At 41.2% G+C, this 15,093-nt stretch overlaps 1 protein-coding gene across 1 annotated transcript; it reads right to left on the minus strand.

Annotated features, from left to right (window-relative positions):
- Nucleotides 1-1,070: 1,070 nt before the first annotated feature.
- On the minus strand, nt 1,071-9,499 carry coq3 (coenzyme Q3 methyltransferase). The gene is made up of 6 exons (XM_078399696.1): nt 9,268-9,499; nt 5,943-6,080; nt 5,229-5,328; nt 4,573-4,815; nt 3,575-3,734; nt 1,071-2,646 (listed from the first exon to the last, which is right to left on the minus strand). Exons 1-6 carry the CDS (start codon nt 9,486-9,488, stop codon nt 2,435-2,437), a joined length of 1,074 nt encoding a protein of 357 aa, XP_078255822.1. The 5' UTR covers nt 9,489-9,499; the 3' UTR covers nt 1,071-2,434.
- Nucleotides 9,500-15,093: the final 5,594 nt, after the last annotated feature.

Genomic DNA, 15,093 nt, shown 5'->3' on the forward strand with positions numbered 1-15,093 from the left:
GGTGGCTCCCCAGGACACCTGATACCAGCAAGGCAATACACCATCCTGGAGTCTTGTTTGCTGACACAGAGGCTCCTGTCGGTCCCCTAACGAGTCTCCTCCCAATAATCCTCACTGAAGGAGATGATGATAAATAAGTGATAAAATAAATGATAGGCATGGGAGCAATGGCTGCAGTTCTGCATGTCAGTCAGCAACTTTAGTCAGCCCTGAAGAAGGGTCCCAGCCCAAAACATCACCCATCCTTTTTATGCAGAGTTGCTGCCTGGCTCATTGAGTTACTGCAGCAATTTGCATCGAACTTCAATGTTATTGCCACTGGGTTGTCGATTACTGATGTGGAATAAAAGGTGCTTTCCTCTAATTTGATCTGGCCTCACCTTGGCAATAGAATGATGATGATGATGATGAATACTTTATCGTCATATGTGACAATTCATAGTGAAATTCTTTGCATGCATACTCAAGGTATGCAATGGGCGCCACATAAAGGGTGCTGTCAAAGTTACAAAGTATCCCGCCCCAGGTCCTCCTTTATTCTCCCCTTACGGCAGTGCCCCTGTGCCGGCTCCACCTTTGTTCTCTCCTCCCTCATGGCTGTCCCCCTATGCCAAGTCCTCCATTTTTTGAATAGAAGACTTTGTCACATGTGACAAGGCACAGTGAAATCCATTGCTTGCATACCCAATGTATACAATTAGCGGCCATCTACGGCACTGACAGTTACAAAGGATGCCGGGTCCTCTTTTGTTTCCCCCCCCCAACACGGTTCCCCCATGCCTGGTCCCAATTGTCCTTTGTTCTTCCTCCCCATTATCCATAATTCTTCCCCCTCCCTCATGCCGGTCCTCCGTTGTTCTTCCCTCTCCCTGCACGCCGGATCCCAAATTGAAACTATTTCCAAACCAAGGGAGCAATTTCCAAGTCCAAAGCATATGCTCAGGATACAGTCAATGATGTTGATGGAATCATGATCTGATTCTTCCAAGTAAATATAAAAGTTGTTTTAATATTTGCAGCATTCGTGAGAACAATTAATAATTGATCAGTGAAGTCTGATGTAATCATTTATATCTTTAATCATACCGTGAAAGCCCATTCAAGTCAGTTCTGATAAATCCTCCAGTGGCTTTACAAATCTTTAATAGCACTGACTCCTCACAGTGAAAAATGCCTATTAGCACTGGTCTACAGGTGTCCATAGTCATCTTCTCCATTGACATTTTAGTTGCTCCAATAATAGCCCTCATTGCTTCTAGTTGGTTACAATTCTGTTCTGTTCTCCTGTAAATTATTTTCCTCAAGACTGCAAAAGGATATTTTGTTTGAGGCCAGCTTGTCTTTTTGCCAAGTTTCATTTTAGCTTCCCTCTGTAAACTCAACACACATATTTTAAAGGAAAATGAAGGATATTTTGTAAACTGCTGATTCTCAAAAACACACAGATGTGCATTACTTCAGCATGTTAACATGCCTCAGCACTGCCATTAAATGGATAAGCTACAAAAAAAAAGAGCACGCCAATGTAATTTTCCTTACTATATGGTCTAAAGCTTAAAGTCACCATCATCTGGGACACTTCATTTCTTCCTGTTTGATGAGAGGCCATCTATACAAAATGTAGATTTGAGTTTTTTGGTTCATTTCTAGGTTATCATTATTTCTGGTTCTGATTTATGTATGCCTCACCAGGCATGTAACAAGGATAAGCCTTTCATCCCAGATCTGAACTAGGTCATTGCTGCTCCACATTCACACTGACACTTCACTGTGCAAAACTACAGAGATGAAAGCCACACTACGCAAGAGCAAAGGAAATGATATAGTGAAACCATACCAGAACAGTGATAAGTGTTAAAAATTATCAAATTTAAATGCACAGAACTCAATACTTCAAAAATCCCCATAATTATGAATACATCAACAGCCAAAGGCAGATTAAAAATCACTGTTTAATGTAAAAATAATCCCTGATTAACAAAATCCTGTAACCTTGATATTACTCTTGATAAATTTGTTATACAAACATAATTTCAACATTGTTAAATCAGAGCAGTTCTGGAAATAACTATTCTATGGGAGGCAGTGAATCAGAGAAGGACTTTAACAAAGACCCAATTGACTGCGGAAATTACAAAAAAACGAGACGAGTCTGGTGTCATCTAGATTTCAAGCATATCGTTCAAAACAAAGTATGTCAAAAGTCTTACCGAAATACTAGTTTCGGAAATAATTTGTAAAGTACATTTAAGTTAGTGATAATATCAGTCTGTATGTTACATATCTAGATGTTATATTTAGAAAGTTGTGCTATTTTTGTCGATGTAAAATATCTTCATGCAGCTTGGAAAAGGTTTTGAATGCATGATGTGGATAATCATGAAACATTAGCACAGCAGTTTTTCTGAGATACAAATGAATTAAATTATTCCTTCTACAATTTCTCTTTGGAGCAACTACTAGATTCTGATTGGTCAGAATCATTACCTTTCCCGTTACTACTTTCTGAGACAAAATCTGATTGCTCAGCTATTTTACTTTTCACTGCGTGCAGGGCATAATTTACACTACAATCATTAATCCAACTCCAGGTACCAAATATGGGATTAAACAGCATTCCGTTGACAGCCTCAACTGTGAATCCACCTGAAATGCACAAAGAAAAATAAGCTTTTTCAAATGTCTTTAATAACACAAAATAAAGGCATAATAGGACATCTTTGATAAAATATGAATGTCAATGTAATTTTTGTTACAACAGTGGATAAAATAACACAACCATAAATTATCAATGACTTGTTTGTGTCACTGGACAACTATGGGAGATCAACTCATGTGAAAGTGGGATAACCTAGAACTGGTGCGAAAGGGTGAGCGGTGGCCAGCGTGGACTCAGTGGGCCGAAGGGCCCGTTTCCATGATGCATCTCCAAATGAAACCAAATTCCCCAAAATGCATGGAATAAAGAGAAAAGAGTACCATAGAGAAAGGCTGCAATACTTTGATGAATAAAAGGCTTTGATTTAAGGAAAGTTATCTGTGGTACAAAACAAAAATACTGCTCATTTGAATGCTTATGTATATCGAAATACCATTAGTTCTTAAGAATCTTCAAATTCATTCCATTGCAGGTGTTCACCCAGCACTCACAACTATTGGTGGAATCAAAACACTTCCCAAATACTAGTCACATTAATAACATGCTGAAAAAGCACTTTAAAAAAATTTGTTCATCTGTGGTTAGCTTCAGACAAACACACTTTTGCCTGTATTGCTATTTCATAATATTGTTAATTATTGTCCAGAAGCAAAGAGAAGACAAATCAAAGTGAAGAAGAAAGTCAAGAAAAGAAAAATGGCAATGATTAATGTTGATGTCAGAGATAGGGGCCAGAGGCTTTTCATTCACCCAATCTAGTGAGAAGGGTGTAATTAGCATGTTATCGAAAATAAAAAAAGATTGTTCTGCTGTTGACAATTTACATTTATTATGTGAAGCAGCATGCTTTGCTTCCCTTTGTGCTTTGAAAGGCTGATAACACCACTTTTACCATTTAGGCTCCATTGTACTTACTAGATGCTAGATATTTCTCCAACTCTTTAGGGCTGATGAACTTTTCCCATTCATGTGTCCCACTTGGTACAATTCTCAATACATACTCAGCTGCTACAATTGCCATTGCATAGGACAGCATTGTTTTGTTAATTGTTGTGATAAAGAGCGATCCTTCAGGCTATTTGAAAGAGAGCAAGTGATTTCAGGCATCAGGTACCTGTAGATAGCACAATACACTAATAATAAATAATATTATTAACTCATGTTATCTCTAGACAAAGGCATAATCTTAGTTGATTTTGTCTTTTAAAAGAAGGCTCGATATCTTTATAACCTTCTAGTCATAAACAGTGCCCTTGAATAATTGTTTATGGTATTGTGAACAAGACCCCCAGAACCAAAATATTTTCAGTTTACTATTGAGGATACATCTACTTATCCTTGAAATTACAGTCTTAAGATAAAGGAGGGCAATCTTGACACTTCATGACAAGATGGCAAAAAAAGTCCAGAATACACTTCCCTGCACTTACTGTAACTAAACAGCACTGTCACCTAAATTGTATCATGATGGGTTATACTCCCGAGCATGAACTGCATTTAGTTACAGTATGTGTAGGAAAGAACTGCAGATGCTGGTTTAAATTGAAGGTCGACACAAAATGCTGGAGTAACTCCGCAGGTCAGGCAGCATCTCTGGAGAGAAGGAATGGGTGATGTTTCAGGTTGAGACCTGAAACCCATTCCTTCTCTCCAAAGATGCTGCCTGTCCTGCTGAGTTACTCCAGCATTGTGTCTACCTTTAGTTACAGTATAATCCACTATTAAAGTAAGCAGGAAGCAAATATACCAAATATTCATTTAATCTAAATCCAAGTCCTACATTTTATCCCCACTGGATGTATACTTCCAAACAGTCCCTCACCACCACTCATCAGAAAGTGCTGGTTTTAAAAGTTACAACCACTGTTTGTGAATGACTGAATCATAAACTTTTATTTTTCAAAAAATCTTACCTTTAACACTTGTGCAGCACATTTAATAAATATTTCTAAGTTGTTAACATGCTCTACAACTTCAGAAGCTAAAACTGCATCAAATGTATTTGTTGCCTCCATTGCCATTTCCTCCAGAGAACAAGCAGTGTACTCTACTTGTCCTTTCAGCGCTGGATCAAATAATTGGTGCAGCTTTGCTGTGCTGATATTATCTTCTAAAGGATCAATTCCAACCACCACTGCTCCAAGTCGACCTAGTGGCTAAGAAAATAAAAAGTAAAATCATCAACTGCCTCCAAACTAAATCTCCAGCTAACTTAGTGGAGATTTCTCAAAGGTAAAAATCCGATCAAATTGTTAAAGATTTGAGGCTCAAGATCAGAGAAGCTTGTTCAGATTGAATTATTTCACCTTTGTTTCAGTAAATGTGAGAAACGCACGAGACTTGGACTGTGGTGTGAGGGAGTAGGTAATTGAGGATTTTGTTTAAAAAAATGCACACTGTATATTAAATAGTCTAATGGATTAAGCCACTTCCATCATTTTTTTAATGTCGTATTGCAATTTTGGATCCCTTGGTGCTCTTTGGGTGCTATATTGATACAAGGAAGATGTGTTCTAATCTTTACATAGACAGTAAATTGGTTCATTTCTTTCATGGGTATTTATTGTACCTCACTCAGTAGTCCTCCTCCACAACCAACATCTAAAATCCGGAAACCTTGAAGGGGATGTCCTAAATGTATTTTTTCACTGTACGTCAATAATGTATCTCTAGAAAATGATCAGAAAACAAAATCATCCATATTTCTCAGGCAAGCATCTTCAAAGTTCAACATGGAGTAAAAAAGCAATGTCTTAAGTCTGCTGCTCCAAATTCTGACCATAATGTTCATCCCATGGATAAAGGTGCCCCAAGTTGTAGGTTATAAAATTGCCAGTAATAGTCAATAATAGATCTTAATATTTTACAGAATAAAAATAATGAGCATTCCCAGAACAATATAGAAAGTGATAGTTAAGGTGGGAATAGGGACCCTTAATAAACAATGAAGTTGTCTATGTGTGGAGACACAGGAGAAGAGCGAGGTGCCAAACGAATATTTATCATATATCTTTACAATGGAGGAAGACAGGGGTGATAGGGAATTTGGGGAAGTAAATAAAGATTAAACAATAACAACAATGACAGATGAAACGTGTTCACAAAATAAATAAATCAACAAAAGTGTTAATAAATCTCACCGAATCTCCGTGAAGAATAGTGGCACCATGCTCTTGTATATTGAGCACCTTTGTGACAAATTAACGTTGTGCAACAAGTAATTAAGCACATTTGTACACTTTCCCACAATCATCATAATGGACGCTGTGAATGGGAACCTTACCGGATAAAAGGAACACGAAGATCATTCAAAGCATGCAGTGCTGCAAATTCACCACGACTATCCCACCACTTTTGTGACAAGGCCTGAAACTTCTTCATTTCATCAGGGTCCACAGTTGTCTTTGATGTGGTATACCTCCTAAATGAACCAAAGAAACACATCACAATAGTCATCTTATCTTCTTTTAGTGTGGCATGGTTTTTCTATCAAGAACAGTACAGCATTAGAACAGACCCTTCGGCCCACGATATCTGTGCTGAACATGATGCCATGACCATCCCTTATCTACCTGCACATAATCCACATCCCTCCATTCACTGTATAGCCACATCCCCATCCAAAAGTCTTTTAAATTCCACTATCGTATCTGCCTCAACCACCAAGACTATCAGCACTTTCCAGGCACTCACCATCCTCTGTGCAAAAACCTGCCCCACACACCTCCATTAGACTTTACCCCACTCACCTGAAAGCTATGCCCTCTAGGATTTCCATCCTAAGAAAGAAGGTTCTGATTGACTAACCCATCTATGCCTCTCATAATTTCATATACTTCTATCAGATCTCCCCACAACATACAGTATTCCAAAAAAATCAAAGTCTGTCCAACCTCTCTCTGCAGCCGTTATCCCCTAAACTTGGCAGCATTCTGGTAAACCTCATCTGTACCCTTTCCAAGGTCTCCACACCTTTCCTATAATGGGGTGACCAGAATTGTATGTAATACCCCAAATGTGACCTAAAGTCCTATACAGCTGCAACATGACTTTCTGACTCTTATACTCCATACCCTGAAAGCAAACATACCATATGCCTTCTTTACTACTCTATCTACTTGTTGCTACTTTCAAAGAGTTATGGGCTTGAACCCCAATATCCCTCCATACATCAATGCTAATGGCAATGCCATTAATTGTATTTATTTCCGTGCATTTAACCCCCCAAAGTGCAATGCCTCATTTACTCAGATTAAATTCCATCTGCCATTTCTGTAGCCGATTTGCATTCTGCTGCATACCTTGCCAGCATTCCTCACAGTCTAGTACATCAGCAATCTTGGTGTCATCTGCAAACTTACTAACCAACACATCAACATCTAAGTCATTTATATATCAACACATCTACATCCAAGTCATTTACAAGCAGCAGAGGTCTAAGCACAGATCTCTGCAGAACTCTACTGGTCACAGTCTTTTAGACTGAATATTGTCCTACCACCACAACCCTCTCTTCTACCAACAATCAAGTTGACATTTAAGTAAGTTGCTAAAAATGTTATTTCTGTTTTAGCAAAATCATCAATAGCACTTCAAGTTAGTGTGCTAAAGAATTGACATGAACTAATACAAGCTTAGTCTTGCCAAACATTAATTTAGACCAAACGTTATTTCTCATGAACAGTGACATTTTAATACACATAGAACATTTAATACACAAGACCATAAATGTCTGGGATGATTTGATAAATATTTTTTTTCAAATAAACAAATACTTTCCAGGTAATCAAAGTGAGCGGAGAGAATAACCGTGGACAGAACTCAATATGCTACAAACCTCTTTCTCCTTTCCTGGTCCTCACCTGTCCCATGAAATATCAGAACAAGAGTAAGGATGTTGGTTCAGTAAGGAGGCAACCGGCATGCACAGATCTAATATTGACCATGCTAGCTGCTACATCATTAACCTGCCCTTCATCAAATGGTCAGGTGGCAATGTTCACTGATGACTGAAGTGCTTGTTTCCAATTGAAGTCCTTCAAGATACAAGCAGTCTGCACCTGCATGCAGCAAAATCCTGGACAACTTTCAGGCAAGACTAGACCCCACAGCAGAAGCACCGTGGGGCTGGAAACTGGAAGTGTCCTGAGCTAATTCTGCCGCCACCATCGTCTACTATACAAGTGAGGCTCCCACTGATTGTCGCCAGAAGCTTGCGCCCTTTTCAGGACGGACGATGATAGTGATGCACACAAAAGATGGACACAAAAGAAGGCGGCAAGGGTAAATACCAGATAATGCCCAATTCTAACAAGAAAGATAACACCTACATTGAAATTACCTTCAGCAACATTACCATTGTTAAGCAGCTGACCAGCAATTTTCTGGGACTGCCAGATAATATGAAATCAACTTCCATAGAATATTGGAGATTCAGTGTGTCAGTGAAAACTCAATCTTCTACAGGTGTATGATAGAGAGCATACTGACTGGTTGCATCACGGCCTTTTTTCAACAACTCAAACGCCCAGGAACAAAGGAGGCTGCAGAAAGTGGTGAACACTGCTCAGTCCATTACAGGTATTGACTTCCCAATATGAAAGGGATCTAAAAGGAGGCACTGCCTCAAAAAGGCAACTAATATCATCAAAGACCCACATCACCTTGGCTATGTTTTCACCTTGCTACGACAACTGGGAAGGTGGTACAGGAACCAGAAAACCATGACCTCCAGGTTCAAAAATAGCTTCTTCCCAGCAGAGATGTCTAGACAAAAAGTGTGAGATAACGATAGTTGAGATGTGAAATGTGAAGCCAGAAGAAGGAATACAGATGAAAAGGGGTGACATAATTCAATGTATCTTTTGCTGAGTCACTTCACCTACTGAAGCCAATATTCATATATTAAAACAGCTCATTTCACTGTTAGTTTGATGCAACAGCTTTAACAAATTGGCTTACAAAAGGAATAATTGAACAATGGGCAAGCCATCAAGTCAAGTCAAGTTTATTTGTCACATACACGATGTGCAGTGAAATGAAAGTGGCAATGCCTGCGAATTGTGGATTTTTTTTTTTTACAAAGTTTAGTTTTAGTTTCGTTTATTGTTACCTGTGCCAAGATACAGTGAAAAGTTTTTGTTGCGTGTTAATCAGTCAGCGTAAAGACAATACTTGATTACAATCGAGCAATCTACAGAGTTCAGATATATGATAAAGGGAATAACGTTTAGTGCAAGATAAAGTCCAGTAAAATCCAATAAAGTCTCCTAAGAATGTGAAGGGCTTTGATAACAAACCCCTTCAAAAAATATTACTATTTACATTTACCTATATGACAGGGTCCTTTGATATTCTGTCATGGAATTTTTCCACGTTCAATATGCATATTTGACACTATCTGCTGGCACCTCCTTGTGACATTTCTCATGCGCTGTGGGGGGATTATTGACGTAAGGGTTTTTTACAAAAGGAAAGTAGCTGCTGAAACCTACAGTGTGAGCGAGTTCATGAATACATTGTCCCGCTGACAAATCGCGTTGGAAACTCGCCATACATAATTCAAGCAGGAAAGCATGCATATTTCAGGGCAGGTCAGCATTTCTTACCGGCTGGCGTCCGCGTAGCCAGGCGGACCCTGTGCATAGCTGCAGACGTTGCCTCCCGGGATCTGTCGCTCCCTGGACGCTCGCGGGCCGGTGGCTGCTGCCGCTGCCGCCGCCCGGCACCAGAACGCTGCCCGGAGAGGGAGCCTGGAGCACGAGCCGCCTCCCGCACCCCGCAGTTGCAGTTGCAGTTGCTGCAGCAGCAGCGCCCTGTGCATTGCCATTGCTGGGACACCACCAGTTCCCTCTCTGATTACAGTCCGGCGGAAATACAAGCACTCGCTCCAGCTGCTTTAGTAAAAAAGGCCAGTCGCCGCTCATCACTTTTAATTGAACGAAACTAGGCAAAGCTCCCCGTGTAATTAATTATTCGGGAAATACCGATTTTAAATAGACTAATAATCACATATCCTTGGAAAATTGGAGGTTGTTGCGTACATTATTTTCCCCAATGCATGCATCATTTTAGACACAAAATGCTGGAGTAACTCAGCGGGACAGGCAGAATCTCTGGAGAGAAGGAATGGGTGACGCTTGGGGTCGAGACCCTTTTAGTTTAGTTTAGTTTATTGTCACGTGTACTGAGGTACAGTGAAAAGCTTTTGTTGCTTGCACACCAGTCAGCAGAAAAACAATACATGATTACAATCGAGCCATCCACAGTGTACAGATACATGATAAAGGGAATAACGTTCAGTGCAAGATAAAGCTGGTAAAGTCTGATCAAAGATAGTCTGATGGGGTAGTTAATAGTTCAGGACTGCTCTCTAGTCATTGGTAGGATGGTTCAGTTGCTTGATAACAGCTGGGGAGAAACTAAATCTGGATGCGTGCGTTGGAAAATTGGAGATTGTATATACATGCATACATTATTTTCACCATACATGCACTATTGTAAAGGTCTGTCGTCTCTGAAATGCAGCGTTTGGATGCTGGTGTCCCATCATTTGTTCCTTCTTCATACGTTCAATGTTTCCATTCCACCCTGAGTCCTTCCATCAGTACTCTTCTGGCCATTGATCTTCACATCAGACTGAGATTTAGCTATGAGAGATTTCCAAAATAAAGCATCGTAGAATCGTACAGCATAGAAACGGAACCTTCAGCTCATCACGGCGGTTGTATCTATATTAGGTACACAGCAATCTGTGCATTAGGTTTTCAAGTGCCTGTCTCGGTGCATCTTCAATGCTGTGATTATCTCTGCCTCCACCACTAGATATCTACCACTCTTCCTTGCAATGCATTCCCATCGGATCCCCACAAAACATTTTTGCTCACAACTTGAATCAATGCCCTCTTGTTTTAAACAACTCCACCATGAGAAAAAGATTCCTATTACCTACATAGATAATGTTCCATAGTCAAGCTGGAGGGACAGCATCTCAATGGCATCCTCGCCAACGGTCTGTCTGGCTTTTCGTCTTTTTTGTTATTTTTAATGTGTTTAAAAATGTTTGTGTTAATGTTCTCTGCTTTGTTTTATGTGGGGGGGGGGGGGGGGGGGGAAGGGAGGGGGTCGAGTGAAACTTTTTTTCAATCTCGTCCCTTGCTGGAGATGCGATTGTTTTCTGGATCGTATCTCTGGTCGCTCTGTGGCCTAACATCATGGAGCTGGTGGTCTTGTTCGGGACTGACTTTGTGCCCCATCGCGGGGCCGTGGACTTACCATCGGAGCCTGCGATCCCTTGCCTGGGATTGATGCTCCAACAGCGCGCGGCCTGCGGATCTCAGTACTTTTTCGACGGTAACCCTGACTGCTCTCAAGACACTTCCAGTGACTGCTCCAATTTCCTCCGTCCTGTCTTTCTCCTCGGTAAATACAGAGGAGAAATACTCATTTAGGACCTTGCCCATCTCCTGTGGCTCCACACAGAGGTGACCGCTTTGATTCCTGAGAGGTCCCACTCTCTCCCTAGTTACCCTTTTCCCCCTTATGTATTTATAAAATCTTTTGGGATTGTCCTTAATGCTACCCACCAGACCTATCTCCTAGCCCCTTTTTGCCCTTCTGATTTCCTTTTTTAGTATACTCCTTAGTTCCCGTAACTCCTCCAGGGATGCACTTGATCCCTGCTGCCTATACCTTTCCCATGCATCCTTCTCGTAATTGACTAACGTCTCAATTTCCCTCGTCAGCCAAGCTTCCTTACGTTTGACTGCTTTGCCCTTCACTCTAATGGGGACGTACACATCCTGAGGTTTCTTCAGTCTACTTTTAAAAACATTCCACTCGGCCGATGTTCCTTTCCCCTCAAATAACCTGTTCCAGTCAACTTGAGTGAGACCTTCTCTCGTACTCTCAAAGTTGGCCTTACCCCAGTTGAGCATTTTAACACGTAGCGCCTTTCCGTCCTTATCCATAACTATCTTAAACCTACTTGAACCGTGGTCACTGGTCCCAAAAGGCTCCTCCACATACATTTTGTTAACTTTCCCCTCCCAATTTCCCAATACTAGATCCAGTGTTGCCCTCTCACATGTGGGGGCCTCCACATACTGCTTAGGAAAACTCTCCTGAACACTTTTGAGGAATTGCACCCCATCTAAACCATTCACGTTATGATTTTCCCAGTCTACATTGGGAAAGTTAAAAACCCCTACTACAACAACCTTATTTGGCCTGCAGCTGTTTGCAATCACCTGGCACGTTTGTTTTCTAATTCCCGTTGACTATTCGGGGGTCTGTAATACAACCCCAACAAAGTGATCATCCCTTTCTTGTTCCTCAGCTCCACCCATATAGCCTCACTAGACGAACCGTCCATAATGTCACCTCAGAACACAGCCATGACATCCTCCTTTACCAAGAATACAACCCCCCCCCCCCCTCCTCCTTTACCAAGAATACAACCCCCCCCCCCCCCCCTCCTCCTCCTCCTCCTCCTCCTCTTTTTTACTCTCCTGAAGCTCCTGCCCCTCCCTTAACCAGGTTTCAGTCATGGCTACGTCCCATTCGCTCATACCTATCCATGCCCTAAGCTCATCTGCCTTACCCGTCCGGCCCCTTGCATTAACATATGTGCAGTTTAAACCAACCCTCCTTCCTTGCTCTCTGCCTTTCACCTGCATATTCTGTCCACTAACCTTTCCCACATCATCCTCCATACCAACCTCTAGCCTCTCACGTGCCTCTGTCCTGCACGAGATCACACCTCCCTGCCAATCTAGTTTAAATTCTCCCGTGTAGCATTAGCAAACCTGCTCGCTAGGATGTTGGTTCCCCTCCAGTTTAGGTGCAACCCGTCCCTTTTATACACAGGTCACCCTGCCCTGGGAGAGATCCCAATGATCCAGAAATCTGAATCCCTGCCCCTGCACAAACACCTCAGCCACACGTTCATTTTCCCTATCTTCCTATTCTTACCTTCACTAGCACGAGGTACTGGAAGCAATCCTGAGATCACTTCCCTTTCAGTCTTCCACCCAATTCCATAAATTCTTGTTGCAGAACCTCCTTCCTCTTCCTACCGATATCATTTGTGCCAACATACACAACAATTGAGACCCTTCATCTAGGCTGAAAGAGCAGAAGGGAAGCAGTCCGTGTAAGAGTTGGGACAGGAGCTAGCAAGCGATAAATGGATGCATGTTAGGAGTGAGTGATTGAAAGATAAGAGTCAGATGGGGAGGAGTGGAGATAGTGACAGAGGACGAGAGATGATGTTGAGAACAAAATTCTGGAATTTGATTAGGGAAGAAAGGTGAAGAGTGGAACCAAGTAAGGAGGGAAGATGTTAGACGGGAACATGACATTATCCAAAGGCACATGAGGAATTCTAATAGAAGTGAGCGGGTAAAGTTGGAGGGGAAACAGGGTGACAGGGCTAATGTAGGAAGGTGGTGACGACACCACAGTTGTTGGACAAATTAGATGAAGTATATAAGAAAGTATATAATAAATTAGACAGAGTATATAAGAAAGATCAATCAACTGATCGAACGGTGCCAGCACAACTTTGCTCTTAATGTCAATAAGCGCAAGGAACTGATTGTGGACTTTGGAAGAGGGAGGACGAGGTCCCACAAACCTGTCTATATCGATGGGACAATGGTGGAGAGTCAAAAGCTTAATTCCTGGGCGTGCACATCTCTGAAGATCTTTCCTGGACCCAGCACCCTGATGCAATTGTAAAGAAAACCCATCAATGCCTCTACTTCCTGAGAAAATTGTGGAGATTCGGTATGTCAGAGTACTCTCTTGAAGTTCTTCAGGTGTAGAGAACATGTTGACTGGTTGCATCACATCCTGGTTCGGCAGGAGTGAAGGCTGCAAAAAGCCGTGAACACTACCCAGTCCATCATGGGCTCTGACCTCCCTACCATCAAAGGGATTTAGAGGAGTCGCCGCCTGAAAAAGGCAGCCAACATTATCAGAGACCCACACCACCTATTTTCACTCCTGCCATTGGGAGATATAGGAGCCTGAAAACTGCAATATCTAGGTTCAGAAGTTTCTTCCCTCCAGCCATCGGGCTATTAAACGGTACAGCCTCCAAATAAGCTCTAAACTCCATAGACTTGAGGGCATTGGTTATGTCTTTTTGCACTATTATTGTTTTATGTGTGTGTATGTATTTGTGTGTGTGTATATATATATATAAATGAATGAATGGAAGATCTGGACCTGAAATGTCACCTATTCCTTTTCTCAGAGATGCTGTCTGACCCACTGAGTTATTCCAGCTTTTTGTGCCTATGTTCATTTTATATATATACACACACACTGAACTTATTTTTGTTTATTATATTATTTATAAGAGTACTATGTTTACATATTTTGTGTTGCTGCTGCAAGTAAGAATTACATTGTTCTGTTTGGGACATATGACAATAAAGCATTCCTGACTCTCATGTGTGAAAGGATCACGGTAAACAGGAAGAGAAAAAGGAAGAGAACGGGAAGTGGCAAGTTAGCTGTCGTTGGGTTGTGGACTATCCAGGTCGAATAAGAGGCACTATTCCTAGTTTGCATCTGGCCTCATCCAGATACTGGAGGCCAAGGATAAACAGGTAATTGCGGGAATGGGAATTAAAATAGTTAGCAACTGAGACATCCAGATGGCCAGAGCGCATGTGCTTGGCCAAGCAGTTACCTAATCGGAGGTTGGTCATCGATGTAGACGAGTTTGGAGGTAGTGCAGGTAAACCTCTGCCTCACCTGGAACAGCTGCTGAAGTTCCTGTATGGGGGTGAAGTACGTATGTTACCTCCTATGGTTGCATGGAAAATGATTGGGGAGGAATGAGCAAACTAGGGAGTTAGAGATTGTGGTTGACGTAGAAAGCAGATAAGGAAGGGGTGGTGAGGGAAAGTTGTGACGGGTGATGGAATCGTGTTATAGATGGCAGAAATGTCAAAGAATTATGTGCTGGATGTCGAGGTTGGTGGGGTGAAAGGTAAAGACTGAAAGAACTCCATCCCTATTTTATCTGCGGGGCAAAAGCAGAACTGCAGGATATAGAGGCGATACAAGTGATGGATAACATTTGCAATTGTCCTTTTTTCTCATATGAAATAGACTTAGCAATGCTTTATGACCATTTAAAACATACACGCACATTATGAACACAAATGTTTATTCAAATTTGTAGACTTTCTCTGTAGGTTCTGTAGTTTCCAAATTTAAATCTTCCATTTAAATCCAAATATTGATGTGAATATGCTTGACTGAGATTAGATGGTCAATATCAGGAAGGATGCAGTGGATCTTCAATTGCCCTTATTTTTATAATACCAGAATATTAATGATCATTTAATTCATGAGAAAAATTCAAGGGAGATCTGCATTCTTATATTGTTTTATATTTGAAGAATGTTGATGAGATG

This window comes from Rhinoraja longicauda, chromosome 5 (assembly GCF_053455715.1).
Source record: "Rhinoraja longicauda isolate Sanriku21f chromosome 5, sRhiLon1.1, whole genome shotgun sequence".
Lineage (NCBI taxonomy): Eukaryota > Metazoa > Chordata > Chondrichthyes > Rajiformes > Arhynchobatidae > Rhinoraja > Rhinoraja longicauda.